Source organism: Prionailurus viverrinus, chromosome D1 (assembly GCF_022837055.1).
Source record: "Prionailurus viverrinus isolate Anna chromosome D1, UM_Priviv_1.0, whole genome shotgun sequence".
Taxonomy (NCBI): Eukaryota; Metazoa; Chordata; class Mammalia; order Carnivora; family Felidae; genus Prionailurus; species Prionailurus viverrinus.
Window position 1 is genome coordinate 19,038,248 of NC_062570.1, and position 16,971 is coordinate 19,055,218.

At 48.9% G+C, this 16,971-nt stretch overlaps 1 protein-coding gene across 2 annotated transcripts in view; it reads left to right on the forward strand.

The window, feature by feature from the left end:
- SORL1 (sortilin related receptor 1) overlaps positions 1–16,971 on the forward strand; it is a 173,050-nt gene that overhangs the window by 122,050 nt on the left and 34,029 nt on the right. For both annotated transcript variants that reach the window (XM_047876687.1, XM_047876688.1), the window contains 6 exons: positions 3,972–4,097; positions 7,321–7,428; positions 9,261–9,392; positions 10,959–11,090; positions 12,074–12,208; positions 12,975–13,130. In XM_047876687.1, coding sequence (XP_047732643.1) covers positions 3,972–4,097; positions 7,321–7,428; positions 9,261–9,392; positions 10,959–11,090; positions 12,074–12,208; positions 12,975–13,130 — 789 coding nt within the window. The remainder of the gene's footprint in view (positions 1–3,971; positions 4,098–7,320; positions 7,429–9,260; positions 9,393–10,958; positions 11,091–12,073; positions 12,209–12,974; positions 13,131–16,971) is intronic.

The following is a 16,971-nucleotide window of genomic DNA, read 5'->3' on the forward strand; positions in this document are numbered from 1 at the left end:
GCACAACCGCGTTAGTCAATTTTGTGTTTCAGCAGCATGTGCTGATCTTCCGGGATGAATTATCAACCCGTTTCTATGGGTGGGCTCACCGTAGACTCCTGATTTTCCTCTCTGATTTTTTTCTGGCAGGGCTGTCTGGGGAAAATGTAGAGTGTTTGCACCTCACCTGCTCCCCTGTCCCCATGGCTGTTCTTCCAAAGCTATTTAAAGATGATTCTCCTTCCCTGTCATCTCCGAATCGATGGCGGTCAGCTGTGAGCTCATTAGGATGTATGGCGTGTCACTTCATTACTGACCTAACAAATTAAGTCATCTGCAAAGCCAGGGAAAATAGATCGGGGTCGACTGACTTCCTGTCGGCCTCAGCTTGCGTGCAAGGTCTTTGCTCTTCTCCCCCCACTGCTTTTTCCTTTCATGGGATTGAATTTCCTTTATTCCCTTCTCCCCACCTCCCTGAATGGAATTTTGAACTTAAACTTGATTTCTGTTGTATTAGCGGTTACGCTTAGACGTCTCGTGTGTCTTTCTAGTAACATCCGCCTCTCCTCAGAATGCCTGGATTCCAGTCTCTGCACATGGTCCCAAGACTAACAGACTCAGTAAATACTTAGTATTTTAGTTTCACATTTTTAAAGTCCTAATATTAGCCATTGCTATTATATCTTAGTAACCATTTATCACTGCTTCTTGTATCTGATGCCTCCCTTCCAAGTACATCCTTCTCCATTTCTTGCAGCAGGAGTCCGTGAGTGGTAAACTCTTTTAAGTTTTGTTTATATAAACGTGTCTTTATTTTGCTGCTCTCAAATCCTGAATTCAGATGGATCTGGGTTTCTGGGTTTGTGGTAATTTTCCGCAAGTATCTTGACGAAATCATTCTGTTTCCTTCTGGCCTCTCCTGTGTTGATTTGATTTCTCCTGTCCGGTGATCTGTTCAAACAACGATCAGACATTCTTTCCTCTCGAGTTATCTGTAGGTTCTTGTTGATTCGCTTGTCTTGTGGTTGGTGTGCAGCTTTCCCCCATCTAGGTGTGGAATTATTTTTATTTGTCCTGCTCTTGAGACTTGTTTTCCTTCTCGGGTCTGAGGATTTGTTTTTCATCGATTCTGGGGAACTACAGCCATGATCTTTTCAGCTCTATTTGCTACTTTCTCTGCTTTGGTCTTCAGCAGTTACTGTCAACCATTTTGTTGCACTGTGCCCTTCTGTTGTTCATGGTTCCTGTTTTTGTATCCCCTGTCTCTTTAGGACTCTTTATGACTATCTATAGTCTCGGTTACTTCCTCAGACTTCTCTTCCAGTTCAACAGTTCTCTTTTCAGCTAAATCTAATGGGCTGTTACACAAATCCACTGAGCTATTATTATTTCCATGACTATATGTATACATTTTTTTAAGCTTATTTTTGAGAGAGAGAGAGAGAACAGGGGAGGGGCAGAGAGAGAGGATCCAAAGTGGGCTCTGTGCTGACGGTAAAGAGCCCAATGTGGGGCTCAAACTCACGATCCGTGAGATCATGACCTGAGCCGAAGTTGGACACGTAACTGACTGAGCCACCCCTGGGCACCCCGTGACTATATTTTTTATATCTAGAATTTCTGTCTCTTTTCTTTATGCTTTACGTTATTACTTTTATTTCATTAATCATTGAAGTTATATTGATATTCTCATTTGCGTTCCCTCGTTCTCTTCCTGATAGTCCAGTGCTGTGTGTTGAATGTGGCAGTGCTTTCCTACCGCATTAATTCATTCATCCCTTCTGCCCCCCACTTGTATTTGGTTAATAATTTCCATCGGGTATTCCAGAGGGTCCTGCTGAGTCATAGAAGATCTGTCCAAGTCAGAGAGTAAGGTGTGGGATAATGGCCTCTATTAGAAACCAGGATGCTCTAATTTCATGGTCATTTACCCCATTAGCCCATCCATTCTTATAGTCACAGTGAATCCTGCCGTGTGAAGGATTCCTATTTTTCTTCCCCAGTTCTTTAGTCTGTATTAAAGTCCATCTCTTCTATCCCTGTGATTTAAAAAAAAAAAAAGTATTAATTGAACATGTATTATTTACTAGACACTTAGTGTCAGAGAGCTAATAAGTTACTCAGGAGGTGGGAAAATTCAGAAAAAGAGAATGTGTTAAGCATTGCATGCATACCTGGCCACTTAAAATGAAATTGTGCAAACTGATGAGTCTTTCTAAGCGCAGCTCCTGTGATAGATTTTGGAGATCTCAGACATGCCTCCCAGAATGGTCATTTGGAAACTCCATTAGCACTCTGAAATTGCTTTCAATTAAAAGTGAAATGCATAAGCTGAATAATAACAAGTAGATCAGTATGGTAATGAGCTTAGGCAACAGCATATTTTGTGAAAGTGAGCAAGGCTTTGCTGAGGAATATTTTCAAGGGCTGTCAGACTTGGAAAACCAACAGATCAAGAAGTATTCCAGGCAATGGCTGTTTACTGGGGCAAAAAATCATGTGCCCTGTTACTCCTCTTACCAGATAAGTATATTTTAAAAAAAGATGTTTAATGGATTCCTTGTACCAAAGGTTGTAAAATGTTGAAACTTCCTGTAGACCTGTTTGCATGCTACGCATATATCCTTGATCTTCAGAGAGAGAGGAAGACAGCAGATAATGGACCACCACTTGTGTTAAAGTGGCTTGAAAGATCAGGTTCTTTGTATTTCCGACTGCTGCAAAAAATAGCCTCAAATTCAGTAGAAATTCTCGAGGGCGTTGGAAGCCAATCTTCCCAACCCTTGAGTAGCAGTTGCCAACCATCTTGATTGAATAAATAACTACAGTATGCACTCAGTAACCCACTTTTGTTTGTTTTGCCTCCTGGGTTGCGCAGACATCCTGTCCACACAGTTCAACTAACAGAGGGCTCATCTATCTCGGTGGTATTATTTTATGTCAGTTGTCAAAAAGGCCAGGCCTGGCTTTCATTCGGCCATGAACAGACACAAGCAGCTTTCTGTTTCAGTGGAGGAAGGGCAACTCTCATGGAGAAGGTGGTTAGTCGTGTTGGTTGGGTTCAAGGCACCCATTCTGCATCTGACCCAGCCTTTGATCAGGGCTTCGAGAAGTTGCTAAAGGACTTCCAGGTGGCCTCAGCCCACATATGCAGCTAGGGCTATTCGGTTATAACAATAGCTCTGTTCTACTTGCCTCTTTTGAAATGATTGTCGGGGACACCACGTATTTATTGTTGGCTGGTGGATGTCACTCCTGACTGTTGAGAAAGACGAGTCTGGGAGGTCCTGGGACCTTTTCTTTGTGAGCCTGGATAAATCTTCTGTGCCCTTTGGAGCTGAGGTTTTCCCCATCTGAAATTGGGTAGTTGGTTTAGAATTATAAAATGACAGCCTGTCAGAGCTGACCAGGGTCCTTATGTGTCAGCATCGATGATGAGACTGAGGCCCCCGCACGGTGGCTGGACCGGGTCTAGGGCCAGTCTCCTGAGCACCCGCCGCCCCTCCTTGTCCCACAGAATCTGCATGAGTGGGTGGGTTTATGGGAGAAGATGAAGTGGCAAGACGGAGCAGGGGCAGCACAGGCTGTGGGCTGGGATAGCCCTGGAGCCATTACTTAATCGTCTTTGTGAACGTGGGCGAGTTTCTTCATTTCTCTGAGGCTGTTTCTCACCTGTGGACGGGGAATAATCCTTACATCGTAGGTGGTTGTGAAAAGCAAATGATTTTTTTGGTTGTTGTTTTTAACGTGTACATCTGCACTTGTATAACATTTCCAGACCCACAGAGCCAAGCGATTGCTTCATCAGGAGGCTGCCCCCCACCTTCGGGGCGGCCCCAGGTGCCTAGCTCCCGGCCAGGGAGGAGCTCGGGTGCTCCCCTCGCGTCCCTTTTGACCCAGTGCGGTGTCTCTTTAGTCAGCCCCTGGGTGGTTGGTGGGGGAGCGGCAGTGAGGGCGACATTCACGCACTCTCTCTCCCCTTTTGCCGGCAGCCATCTACCACACCTGCGAAGCCTCCAACTTCCAGTGTCACAACGGGCACTGTATCCCCCAGCGGTGGGCGTGTGATGGCGACATGGATTGCCAGGACGGTTCTGATGAGGATCCCGTGAAGTGCGGTAAATGCAAACGCTCCAGCCTTCCCCTGGAGCTTCCCCGGTGTCTGCTGGTCGGGAAAAGAGGCCACAGATGGGCCGGGGAGTTCTGCTCCACTGTTCCTCTCTGCCCACTCTGACAACCAAAGAAGCCCGCCCAGGTTCCGTATGGCGTCGCGCAGGACGTAAAGGGGTGTGTGATACGGTCTTCATTGTCAGGCGAGCCGTTTGGCCTCGTTGCTTTTCCATCGCAACTTTGAAGCAAAGCAATGGAAACCAATGAACGCACCCAGAGTGCTAACTGCAGTCACCAAGAACGGAAATTGCCAGGGTTCTGCCAGAACTTAGCCAACGGTTTCTCTATAAATAGCGTACTTTATGACTGAGAGTTCTCTGTTATGGTCCTTTGGTAAAATGGACCCTTCCCCGAAGGTAGAACATTTTCAGCATAAGTGATTTAGAAGAGAATTCCGAGGTCATCAGTTACCTTCACAAAATAGCTATGACACGAACACAATGTATGAAATCCTCTTTTATACCAGATATCTTTAAGGTTCCCTCTCCTTATCCTTTTCTCTATAACGTCTGTCAGAAACCAATCCCCCGTGTTTCTCCTCTGCTCTCAATATTCTGCTCACAGAATACTTCAACATTTCTTGGCCACCAAATGTGTGTTTTCCACACTAAGCAATTCTTCAGTACCAGCTGGGTGTCCCACAGTTAATTCATTCCTTACTTTGTCTTCCTTGGGATAGTGTGAGACCTTACAGGGGAAGGGTTTGGTCCCCAACACCGCCCCCCCCCCCCCCGACTTCAGATGCCAGTCACAAGCCTCAAATTGCCACCTGAACTTCTGACCGACCGGCCATAAATCCACATTCCCACGTCCCCTCCCTTGGGTTCATCGATTTGCTGGAATGGCTCACAGAATTCAGGGAAGCACATTTCCTACTTGATTCAAAAAGGACAGAATGAACGTCCTGATGGAAGGTACGCGTAGGGCAAGGTATAGGAAAGGGATGTGGGACTTCCGTGCCCTGTCCAGACCTGTCACTTCTCCAGCCTCTCTGTGCTCAGCAACCTGGAAGCTGTCTGAGCCCCATACTTGTGGATGTTTATGGAGGCTTTACGGCATAGGCATGACTGATCATTAGCTGTCTCTAGCCCTCGGCCCTTCCTGGAGGACGGGGAGTGGGGTTCAAAGTTGCAAGCCTCTAGTCATGGCATGGTTTTTCTGGTGATCAGCCCCTATCCTAAAGCTACACAGGAGTCTACCCAGAGTTGCCCCATTAGAACAAAGGACACTCCTGTCACCTAGGAAATGATACGGGTTTAAGAGCTCTGTGCCACTAACCAGGGGCAGAGACCAATATATCTATATATTTCCTGTTATTATATACCATACGTTCCGGATCTTCATGGGATGGTAGTCATTGTCTGCACCTCACATACTCTGTTCCTCTCATGTCACCATATTAAACAAAGATGTCTGCCTCTATCTGTATTTTTCTGTAGTTAGCATTTTCATGGCAGATGCATATTCACTTTGTATTTCTCTGACGTGGTTTACTTGGTTGCTTCCTGGTCGGGCATTAGCGTGTTTTTAATTTTACACTGTTACACGTAGTGAAATTATTCACTTCTTTGGAAACGAAGGTTTAGTTTTTCTTGAAGGTACTCGTTATGATATGTTTTCTCAGTATGGAATGGCTGGGTCAAGGGTTCTGATGTGTTTTCATGATTCTCATTAAGTGTCGCCATATTGCATTTCCGAGTGATTATGCCAGAGGCACCTCTATCAGTAGCATAGTGTATGTTTCCCCAAGTCTCCCTTGATCTTACATTTTATCTCTTTAGTTGTTTTCACTAATGTAATAATGAATGGGAGTTTGTCTCGTGTAATTTTAATTCTATACTTTTATAGAAAGCTTTTATACTTAGTGGCATTAAATATTTCCCTGACTCATGGTACTCACCCACTGTTTCTGTTTGATGTCCTTAGAATAATTTCCTAGGCATGATGGCTTTTTAGGGGATGAAAACACATTTTCTTGCCTTACACATGCCCCTCCCGGAGCCATTCTCCTAAGAGTTGGGTTTGCAGTGGCCCGTGACTCACGTGCTAGAACTTACATTTAAGCCTAGTGGCCAGCAGCAGCTCTGTGTTCATGAGAAAGGGTTACCTCATACTAAGAATTCTCTGCTAAGTGTAAAACCTAAGATTCTTAACATTTCTAGGATGGACTTTGTCCAAAGGGCTTTGGCTTAGAATTCCTGAAGAATTAAGATGGTGATTTATGAGAGCTTTAAAAGACCAGGGTTTATAATCAGGATTCAGCAACTCCTTTTCTTTTTTTTTCATTCACCGAAGCTTTTCTTGAAAACATATACTCCGTTTTTTGAGCAGGTAACAGGTTCAAGATGGAAAAAAGTATCACGAGGTGTGGGGGCAAACATTTCTCTCCCCATCTGCCGGACTCTCACCCTGTCCGTGTAGGAAACTTTGGTTGGAGACCCTTGTAGGATGTTTTTGTGTGTATGTGCACATTTATTTTTTTTTTCCAACGTTTATTTATTTTTGGGACAGAGAGAGACAGAGCATGAACGGGGGGAGGGGCAGAGAGAGAGGGAGACACAGAATCGGAAACAAGCTCCAGGCTCTGAGCCATCAGCCCAGAGCCCGACGCGGGGCTCGAACTCACGGACCGCGAGATCGTGACCTGGCTGAAGTCGGACGCTTAACCGACTGCGCCACCCAGGCGCCCCTGTGCATGTTTAAATATAGTGTGTATTCTTGTGCTGTTTTACACGAGTCGTATGCTATGTGTGTTGTTTCTCACCTTGGTTTTTTTTTCACACAACCGTGTATCTAGGACACATTTTTACAGAGTACTAACTACTTCTTCAGTCCCTTTGTAACAATCTGGTGCTCCAGTTGTACGTACAAGGTCTTACAGAGTCCCCTGTTGAGGGACGCGTACGTGGTCCTCAGGGTATTGCGAAGAGTGTTGCGGTGAATAGCCTTATACCCACCCGATTTTCCACTTGTGTGGGCAGATGGCGTTTTTCCAACGGCATCGCTGGCTCAAGGCGCATGTACACTTGCAATCGGGACAGCCGTTGCCCATCTCCCACCCTCCTGAGGGGTGGTACAGACCCGTCCCCTTCTCCCCCGCCGCCACGATGGGTGTGCATGCCTGCCTGTTTCCTCTCCGTCATTTCCCTCCGTTGTCGGATTGCATTTCAGAGAAGAAGTGTAACGGCTTCCGCTGCCCGAACGGCACCTGCATCCCCTCCAGCAAGCATTGTGACGGTCTGCGGGACTGCTCGGACGGCTCCGACGAGCAGCACTGCGGTGAGTCCCCTCCCGGCAGCGGCGGGGCGATCGTGGAAGAGGTTGTAGCTCGGCGAACCTTGTCGCTTCTTCGCAGTGTGTTTGGGGATTGGCCCATTGTTTGGAACTGAACGCTTACTTCTCTACTCCCCTGTTGCTGACTGTCGCTCGGGTACCATTTTTGGCCGGGGGACCCTCTTACTCTCCGTTTCCTTTCCACTCGTAGAGGTTGTCTCGGGTCACTGGTGCTCCTGCCTGAGTATGCTTTGCCTTGCCTGGGTCCATTCCTCCCAACCCTAGATTTCTGATGTAATTCTGGAGCATGGCCTGAGCGTGGGGATTTTTTTTTTTTAAACGTTTATTTATTTGAGAGAGAGAGAGAGAGAGAGAACGAGTAGGGAAGGGGCAGAGAGAGAGGGAGACGCAGAAGCGGGCTCCAGGCTCTGAGCTGTCAGCACAGAGCCCGACGCGGGGCTCGAAGTCACGAACCGCGAGATCGTGACCCGAGCCGAAGTGGGACGCTTAACCGACCGAGCCACCAGGGCGCCCCGTAAGCATCAGGACCTTTAAAAAGTGCCCCGGGTGTTTGTGATGGGCAGTCCAGGTTCAGAACTGATGTAATAGTGGAGGGGTGGCAGTCGGGCCTTGGGGGTGGAAAGCCAGCCCCTACGTGGCCTGTCCTATTAACTGAAGTTTTCTGTAAACACAGACACTCCTGCTGCTTCCATGCAACTGTAGCAGAGTGGAGTGGTTGTGGTAGAGACTGTATGACTCTCAGAACCTTGAGAGCTTGCCCCCTGGTTGTGCCGCTCCCCGTTCTCCAGGAAAACAGAACCAGTAGGACGTGTGTGTCATATACAGAGAGATTTCTTTTCAGGAATCAGCTCATGCAGTTTTGAAGGCTGGTGAGTTCCGAAATCTGCAGGGTAGGCTGGCAGGCTGGAGACCCAGGGACAGGCTGATGCTGCAGTTCAAGTCCAGAGGCCATCTCCTTGCTGTGTCCTCAATGGCATTTTGTCTGCACCTGCATCCCTGGTGTCTCTTCCTAGGAGGCCACCGCCCACACTGGGCCAGGGCCTCACCCACATGAATTCCTTTAACCTTAATGACCTCTTTAAAGGCAATTAAAAGGGGTTCTGTCTCCAAATACAGTTACGCCGGGGATTAGGGCTTTAACATACGCATCGTCGGGGGTATAATTCCATCCATAACACTGGTCCTTTACAGAAAAAGTAGTAGAGAGTCCGTATTCTTTTTTCTTTCTTTCTTTTTTTTTTTTCTTTTTTTAACGTTTATTTATTTTGGTAAGAGAGAGAACAAAGCCAGGGAGGGGCAGAGAGAGAGAGAGGAGACACAGAATCCGAAGCAGGCTCCAGACTCTGAGCTGTCAGCACAGAGCCCGACGTGGGGCTCGAACTCACCAACGGTGAGATCGTGACCTGAGCCGAAGTCGGACGTTCAAACGACTGGGCCACCCAGGCGCCCCGAGAGTCCGTGTTCTGTGTGGTGATGAAGATCTCGAGCATTGATGTCGGAGAGGCCTGGGTGTCCATTTTGGCTCCACTCTGATTAACCGTGTGCTCTTGGCCAAACGTTGAATGCTGCCGTCCCCGCTGGTCTCGTTTGGAAAACAGGACAGTAAAATCTCTCATAACATTGTCCTCAGAGTTTAATGTACTTCCGTGTCAGGTGCTCTCACCCAGGGCGTGGCACACAGGAAGTGCGCGATAAATGATGCCTCTTGTGACTGTTTCCCGAATGCGCGCGTGTCCGGGAGCATCTGCTCAGGGCCGGGGAGGGCCCCACCAGTCCTGAATTGCTGACGCCTTCTCCCCTCCCCGGGCCCCTTCCAGAGCCCCTGTGCACGCGCTTCATGGACTTTGTCTGCAAGAACCGCCAGCAGTGCCTTTTCCACTCGATGGTGTGTGACGGGATCGTCCAGTGCCGCGACGGCTCAGACGAGGACGCGACGTTCGCAGGATGCTGTGAGTGGGCTGGATGGGGAGGTGCCCGAGCCACTGGAGACACTCTGGGGGGGAGCGGGCCACTCAGGTTTACAGGTCTTGCTCGAGTGCCCAATCTTGCCCTTCCTGAGAGAGACTTACCTTTGTGGCTTCAGAAGTGTTGCTTTTTGGTCGTTGGTATACGTATAAGGGGGAGACGCCGAAGGTCCGAGGTCTTGGCCCAAGCGGGGCCTTCTCCCACAGGCCTTTCCCACGCCCCATCGCTCTGTAGCGTCCGTATCTTGCTCCTGTGGCCTTCCCGGCACTAGTCAGCCCTTGGCACGCTGTGTATTTATTTGCCTGCCTGTCTCCCCCTGCCAGAATGTGGGCTTCACGAGAACAGGGCCTTTGTTTTGTTCACTGCCACAGCCCCATTTTCTTAAGTGTATTTCTTTTGAGAGAGACAGAGGCAGTGTGAGTGGGGGGGCGGGGGGCGGGCAGAGAGAGAGAATCCCAAGCTCGACTCGGGGCTTGAACCCACAAACCGTGAGATCATGACCTGAGCCGAAACCAAGGGTCAGGCGCTCAACTGACAGAGCCACCCAGCCACTGTGCCCCTGTAGCCCCCTTCTTAAAACAGGGCCCTGCCCGTGGTAGGTACTCATTGTAGTCAGCTCTGGCCACCATCCCAGAAGCCCACAGACTGGGTGGCTCAAAACCACAGGAAAGTGTTTTCTGACTGTCCAGAGGCCACAAGTTTGAGGTCAAGATGTCAAGAGGATTGGTTCTTCTGAGGCTCTCTTCCATGGCTTGCTGATGGCTGCCTTCTCGCTCACGTGGTCTCCTCACCGTGCCTACCCGTGTCTTGCTTTTCCTTTTCTTATAAGGACACCAGTCTTAGTAGATTAGGGTCCACCCTAATGATGTCACTGTAACTTCATCACGTCTTTTTTTTTTTTTAATAATTTATTTTTGAGAGAGAGCGAGAGAGAGAGAGCAAGCACGAGTGGGAAGAGGGACAGAGAGAGAGAGAGTGAGAATCCCAAGCAGATTCTACACTGTCAGTGCAGAGCCTGACGTGGGGCTCGAACTCACCAACCATGAGATCATAACCTGACCTGAGCTGAAATCAAGAGTCGAACGCTTAACTGACTGAGCTACCCAGGTGTTCCTAATGTGACTTATTTATTTGAGAGAGAGGGAGAGAGAGAAAACAGAGTGGGAGTGGGGGGAGGTACAGAGAGAGGGGGAGACACAGAATCTGAAACAGGCTCCAGGCTCTGCGCTGTCAGCACAGAGCCCGACGCGGGGCTCGAACTCACGAACCGCGAGATCATGACCTGAGCCGAAGTCGGACGCCCCACCGACTGAGCCACCCAGGCGCCCCTCACTTCGTCACCTCTTCAAAGACCCCATTTCTGAGTACAGTCACCGTCTGAGCAGGCGGGGCGGGGGGCGAGGCCATCGGTTGGCTTTTGCTGTCAAGGCGCCCGGTGGCTGGTCTGTCTCTTGGAGGAGGACGTTTGCCCTTCCCTCTTGTTTCCAAGTGGGGGCACTCCTTCGAACTCGTCGGTGTGGCAGTAACCTGGAACCTTCTTCCCTACCTAGCCCAAGACCCTGAGTTCCACAAGGTGTGCGATGAGTTCAGCTTCCAGTGCCAAAACGGAGTGTGCGTCAGCTTGATTTGGAAATGCGACGGCATGGACGATTGCGGCGACTACTCTGACGAAGCCAACTGCGGTAAGATCCCGGGCCTCCAGCCTCCTGTCCCTAGCCTCCGGGTCATGGCGACTCCCGTGGTCCAGGAGGGCCACGCTCAGCACACTCCCACGCAGGCTCTGCCTTCTCCGTCCTCAGCACTCGCTCCTGCCGGCTGGCGAGCGGGTCTCCATGTAAGGAATCGAGTCTTGAGGGGGCAGCCTGCCCCCCAGGAAGTGTCGGGGGCCGGGTCGGGGTGGGGTGGGGGGAGAATGTTTATGCCCATTCCTTCTCTTTCCCCAGCTGGGAAGTTCACATTATGTCTAAGGAATATGGTAGAGGAATTATGGTAAATATTTCAGAGCGCGCTTCTCTCTCCCCAGGAAAAGTTAGAGATGTCCCAGTTTTGGGTTTGTTTTTTTTTTTCCTTAAATTTAAATTCCAGGTAGTTAACATACAGGCTAGTCTTGGCTTCAGGAGTAGAACCCAGTGATTCATCTCTTACACGGGACACCCAGTGCTCATCCCAACAAGTGGCTTCCTTAACGCCCCCGACCCATTTAGCCCATCCGCCCACCCACAATCCCTCCAGCGACCCTCGGTTTTGTTCTCTGCATTTAAGAGTCTCTTATGGTTTGCCTCCCTCTCTGTCTTTATCTTATTTTTCCTTCCCTTCCCCTACGTTCATCTGTCGTGTGTCTTAAGTTCCACGTATAAGTGAAGAGATTCTGCAACTTTATAGAGTCTTTGTCCTTGTTGGGGCATCGTCACTAGTTAGGTCATCCCTTTGGTAAAGTGTCAAAGAGTCGGGCGTTATTTGTAAGATACAGAAGCCTGGTTCAGAGAAGCACGAGTTGGGATCTGGGAAGACGGGCTTCTGTTTGCGGATATGTATCTTTTCGGCTGCCCGCCCGCCGTATCTGGTAGGGTTGTGCAGGCCGCCCTGGGACCTGGGTATCTGTTTGGCCTTTATGTCCACACCTGGTGCCGGGCTAGTGACTGACTGTGTGGTTCCTCTCCCCCAGAAAACCCCACAGAAGCCCCAAACTGCTCCCGCTACTTCGAGTTCCAGTGTGAGAATGGCCACTGCATCCCCAACAGGTGGAAGTGTGACAGGGAGAACGACTGTGAGGACTGGTCTGATGAGAAGGACTGTGGAGGTAAGGGTCCTGAGGCAGCCCCGTGCCCAGGAGTCACCAGCACACTGCCTTCCACCTTTCTGCACAGAATGTCGTTCTGTCTCCTCACTGTCAGGCCGGTTCAGTGATCCCGGGTGGGGGTTGGGTAATAACTCTCTGAGTTCTTTTCTGTCCTCTCCCACTTTGAAAACCAGTGTGACTGGTTTCTCCGGTTTCTAGGTATTTTGCAGGCCCCGGAAAAAGCGCTCTGCAGCCTGGCTGCTGCAGGTGTGGTCTTCGGACCAGGGCCTCCGCATCTGCTTGGGGCTTGTTAGAGATGCAGTGTCTGACCCCACCCCAGGCTGCCTTTGAGTCAGAATCTGCATTTTAACAAGGCCTGCGGGTGACGAGTGTGCCTCACTACATCTGAGAAGCACTGGTGTGGAACGCAAGCAAGCTCGTTACCTTCCCTTCTGGCGTTCTCACGTCCGAACTGGGTCTCAGGGGGGTGCTGTAGTTGACTTTTCACCAGAACAGCGTTCAGCCTCCGTGGGATGAGCTCTCTCACCCTCCCTGTGCGTTCCGAGTCACCTGCCCTCCGTCAGCCTGCAAAGGCACTGAGCCCCTATTGAGTAAGAGCAAACTCGTTCGAATATCAGCCCAAAGCAAGCACAATAGGATAGGTGCATCTGCCTCACCAAAGGGAAAAGATCGCCGTCCGTTCTGATGCCCCAGTATCAATGTGCGGTTTGAGGTCACGGCTTCCTGTAACACTCTGGGTTTTCTCGCTTGCTTGTGTTTTGCTCAGATTCACACGTTCTTCCCTCCCTGACGCCCAGGCCCTCCACGTGTCTGCCCAATTACTACCGCTGCAGCAGTGGGGCGTGCGTGATGGACAGCTGGGTATGTGATGGGTACCGAGATTGTGCAGATGGCTCAGACGAGGAAGCCTGCCCCTCGCCTGGTGAGTGCCGGCCCTGCCCTCTCCTGGGGCACCTGCTTCTGTGGAGCAGGGCTTCAGGGGTACGCCCTGGGCGCGGCGCCCTGGGCGCCGGGCTCGGTTTCCCCCGCCTCCTGGGACCCTGTGCTCGGTGGCCAGGCTGCTGCTCACCTCCAGAGCAGGGAGACCCGTGGAACTTGTGACTGGAGTGTCTCATCTCCTATAACTGCCTTTTGATCTTCCTGCACGAAGAGGCCAGCCACCTTGCTTCCCACCCTGGCTGTGGTTGGGCCACCTTTGCTTCCTTTTGCACAGGAAATTAGAATGGGAATTATAGGGAAAATATTTGTGTGGGTTAACAACACTCTCCGGGGGAGAGTCCGACTTTCCTGCCCACTAGCTGGAGGCCCTCCTACTAAAGGAGGGTAAGCACTGCCATCTAGTGGCCCAAACGCAGAGAGGCCTCTGAAGGTGTGGGCAGAAAACCATGTTGCTGGAGGCGGGGGTAAACCCTGAGACCCCCTGTCTAGTGCATGCCCTTAACTGCAGGCAGGACAGAGGTAAGGGTGCTGTGTTCTTTCCTCAACTGGATTCTGTTGCAAATTCAGTTTATAATGAGAAAATAGACAGTTGTCCGCCATGCTTCGCAAATCCTTTTCCTAGCAAACTTCTAGGTCAACACTCATTTTCCTCCTTTAAGACTCATCCGTCCCATTGCTTCACTGTTTAACATCATCAGTGGTTTCCTCTTGTCCTGAAGATAGATCCCAACCCTTGAGTCTTATTTTCTTTTTTTCTTTTTTTTTTTTCTTTTTCAATATATGAAATTTATTGTCCTTGAGTCTTATTTTCAAGGCCCTTCCTTGCCTGCCATTGCTTCGCACCTCTGCCAAGCTGGGTTCCTCCTTCTCATCCTCTCTGGAAAGACCTGCTTCTTCTCTGCTGATATTGTTTCAGCAGGGTTTCTGCCTCACCAGAGACCTCTGTCCTCCTTGACCTTGTCCTCCTCTTACTCCCCCCCACCCCCCATGAAACCCACCATCCATCACGGCAAAGGGAGGCATGGATTTTGCAGCTAAAAGAGACCTTGATACGCCCTCCGTATTTGTCAAAGAAAGTATGGAACAAAGACCACCTGTAAGGGAATCGCTTGGGGTGTTTTTTTTTTTAAATATATTTTTCAATTTTTTTAAATGTTTATTGAATTTTAAGAGACATATATAGAGAGACAGAGCATGGGCAGGGGAGAGACAGAGAGAGAGGGAGACACAGAACCGGAAGCAGGTTCCAGGCTCTGAGCTGTCAGCACAGAGCCCAACGCGGGGCTCGAACTCACGAGGTGTGAGAGCATGACCTGAGCTGAAGTCAGACGCCCGACCTACTGAGCCACCCAGGCGCCCCCGCACTTGGGGTGTTTGTAAAAAATACAGAATTAGGATTTCTGTGTGGCGCTCAGGAGCTCCCCATGTGACCTGTAGGTTCACTAAAGTTTGAGATTCTTGGAACAAGTACACCATCATTTTCCGTCACAAGCCCACCACCATGGGGCTTTCACCGAGTCCTGTAATTGATATAGTTGATATTGATCTCTTTTCCAGTCTCGCATTTACCCATTGTCCTTTCGATCCCTCACGATGATCTGTCATGTGCTGCTTCCTGGTCATTTCACGTGTGGGAATCTTTCCTCCCCAAGCGATTCTGTGGACCTTGTATTTTGGGGGATCGTGCTGCATACCGCTTGGAATCCCCCCTTTGCCTATTACAGTAATAGGCAAATAGTGTCCCAAAAACGTTTCTCAAAACAAATTGTAAAAAAAAAAAAAAAAAAAAAAGATATTTTTTTAAATCTCTGTCCTTGGCCCCCAAGACCCAGCTATCTGGTTAGTGAGTGTCTCAATTCTCCTACTCTCACAATTGTCTTTTGGTTATCGGAACTCTGAGCAGGGTATTAACAGACTCTAGCAAATTCTGCTTAATCCCGTGAGCAGATTCCTATTTGGATTTTCCATTCAACTTCTGTAATTTCTTTTGCATGTACGTCATCAGGGCAAATTTCATTCAGGTTGTCTCCAGCTCTCAGATCTGGTTTCTTTATTGCGGGTCTCCTAACCGGTCTCGGGGTCTTGTGTCTCTCCCGTTTTCGGTTTACCTTCCGAGAGGCCGTATATTGATGCGTGATCTTGTCCTTCCCAGTTTGGAACCTTCTAGCGGCCCCCTCACTGTCCAGGCAGTAGTGCTGTGATGTGCCTTGGCCTGGCTTTCTAGCCTCGTATTTTACTGCTTTTCCTCATGCACCCTGTTTTCGCAGAGTGGTTCTGGGGGTAGGAGAGGCCCCTTTGAAAACCCAGTTAAAACCATGGAATGAGCCCAATATCCCAGAGTTAGTACCTGGTTTTTGTTGTTGTGTTTGTTAGCTCAGGTTATCGTGTGATGTTTGCTAACGCTCTCTCTCTCTTCATGACCTCTGAGGGTAACTCTCCCCAAGGTCACCGTATCAGTGATTTCTCAGCCCCAGAGTTTCTCTGGGCGTTTTCCCTTCTAATGGCCTAGATCTCCCTCTCTGGGCCCAGGCGTCTCCAGGCCCCCTGCGTGCCCCTCCCCTGGGCCTTCACTGCCCTCCTTGGGATTCTCTTTGCCTTTCTCCTGGTTTAGATTCGCTGCTTCCTGGGTCTCGTGTTTTGCTTTTCTCGGTTTACTCCCTTGTGTTTTTGGAGTACACCCTCTGGTAGTTTTGCCAGATGCATGTGGTGGCACAGTGGCCGAGGACACAGAGAGGATAGCTTCAACGTGTATGTCCCCTGAGTTTGCTGCTTGGATTTGTTGTGCCTGTTGCTGTCGATGCCTGGGCCACAGGTGCCTTGTGGGACATGTTTTCTCCATCCTAAGGATTTGTTTTACTTCTCTCATGTTGGAGCTTCTATTTTCTGTATCCTAGATTTCTCCCCTCCCCTCCCTTTCCCGTTCAATCCCACTTTTTGGTAGAGCACATTTTCCAGAACGTTCTCAAGAAAGGGAACGTGGGAGGTATCATTGAGGTCTTGCTTATCTAACAGTGTTTTTCTTCTGTCTTCAGATGTGGTTGACGATTGTTGGTCCGGGTTTGGAATTTTATGTTGTCGGTAATTCTCCTTAAGAATTTGGCTCCCCTATGTTTCCAATTCTGTGTCTCCCTCTCTCTCTGCCCCTCCCCCGTTCATGCTCTGTCTCTCTCTGTCCCAAAAATAAATAAACGTTGAAAAAAAAAAATTAAAAAAAAAAAAAAAGAATTTGGCTCCCCTGCCGTTGAACCGCTCTTGGGAAATTCAGAGTCATTTTGATTTTGATCTTTTACATGTTGCATGTTTGTTTGTTCGTTTTTTAACTCTCTGGAAGCTTGTAAGGTATTCCCTTTGGCTCCAGTGTTTTGAAATCTCACAACGATGTGCTTTGATGCAACTTCCTTTCTATCCAGAGTGGTGGATGGATGCTGATAGGCTCTTTTATTCTTCAAATTTATGTATTTGAGTTTGGAGAGTTTTCCTTGAAATATTCCATTAATGGTATTTTCTGTTTTCTCTTCCGGGAACTCGTGTCATTCATGCATTAGATCTACTGACGTGGTCCTCTTTTCTATTTTTTTAAATTTCTTTATCTCTCTCTCTCTCCTTTTCTGTTTTCTGGAAGACTCACCCCGTCTTTCAGCTCTACTACTGAGTTTTCCATGTCAGTTACCATGGTTTTTAATTTTAAGAGATTTAAAATTTCTAGTACTGTTCCTTTTTCGTGGCATCTTTTTTCATGCAGAAATCTATATTCTTTCATTCTGAGCGTATTAAGGATATTTATTTTTTGAAGTTTTCTTCTTACAAAATTTCGGTTTCCTCCA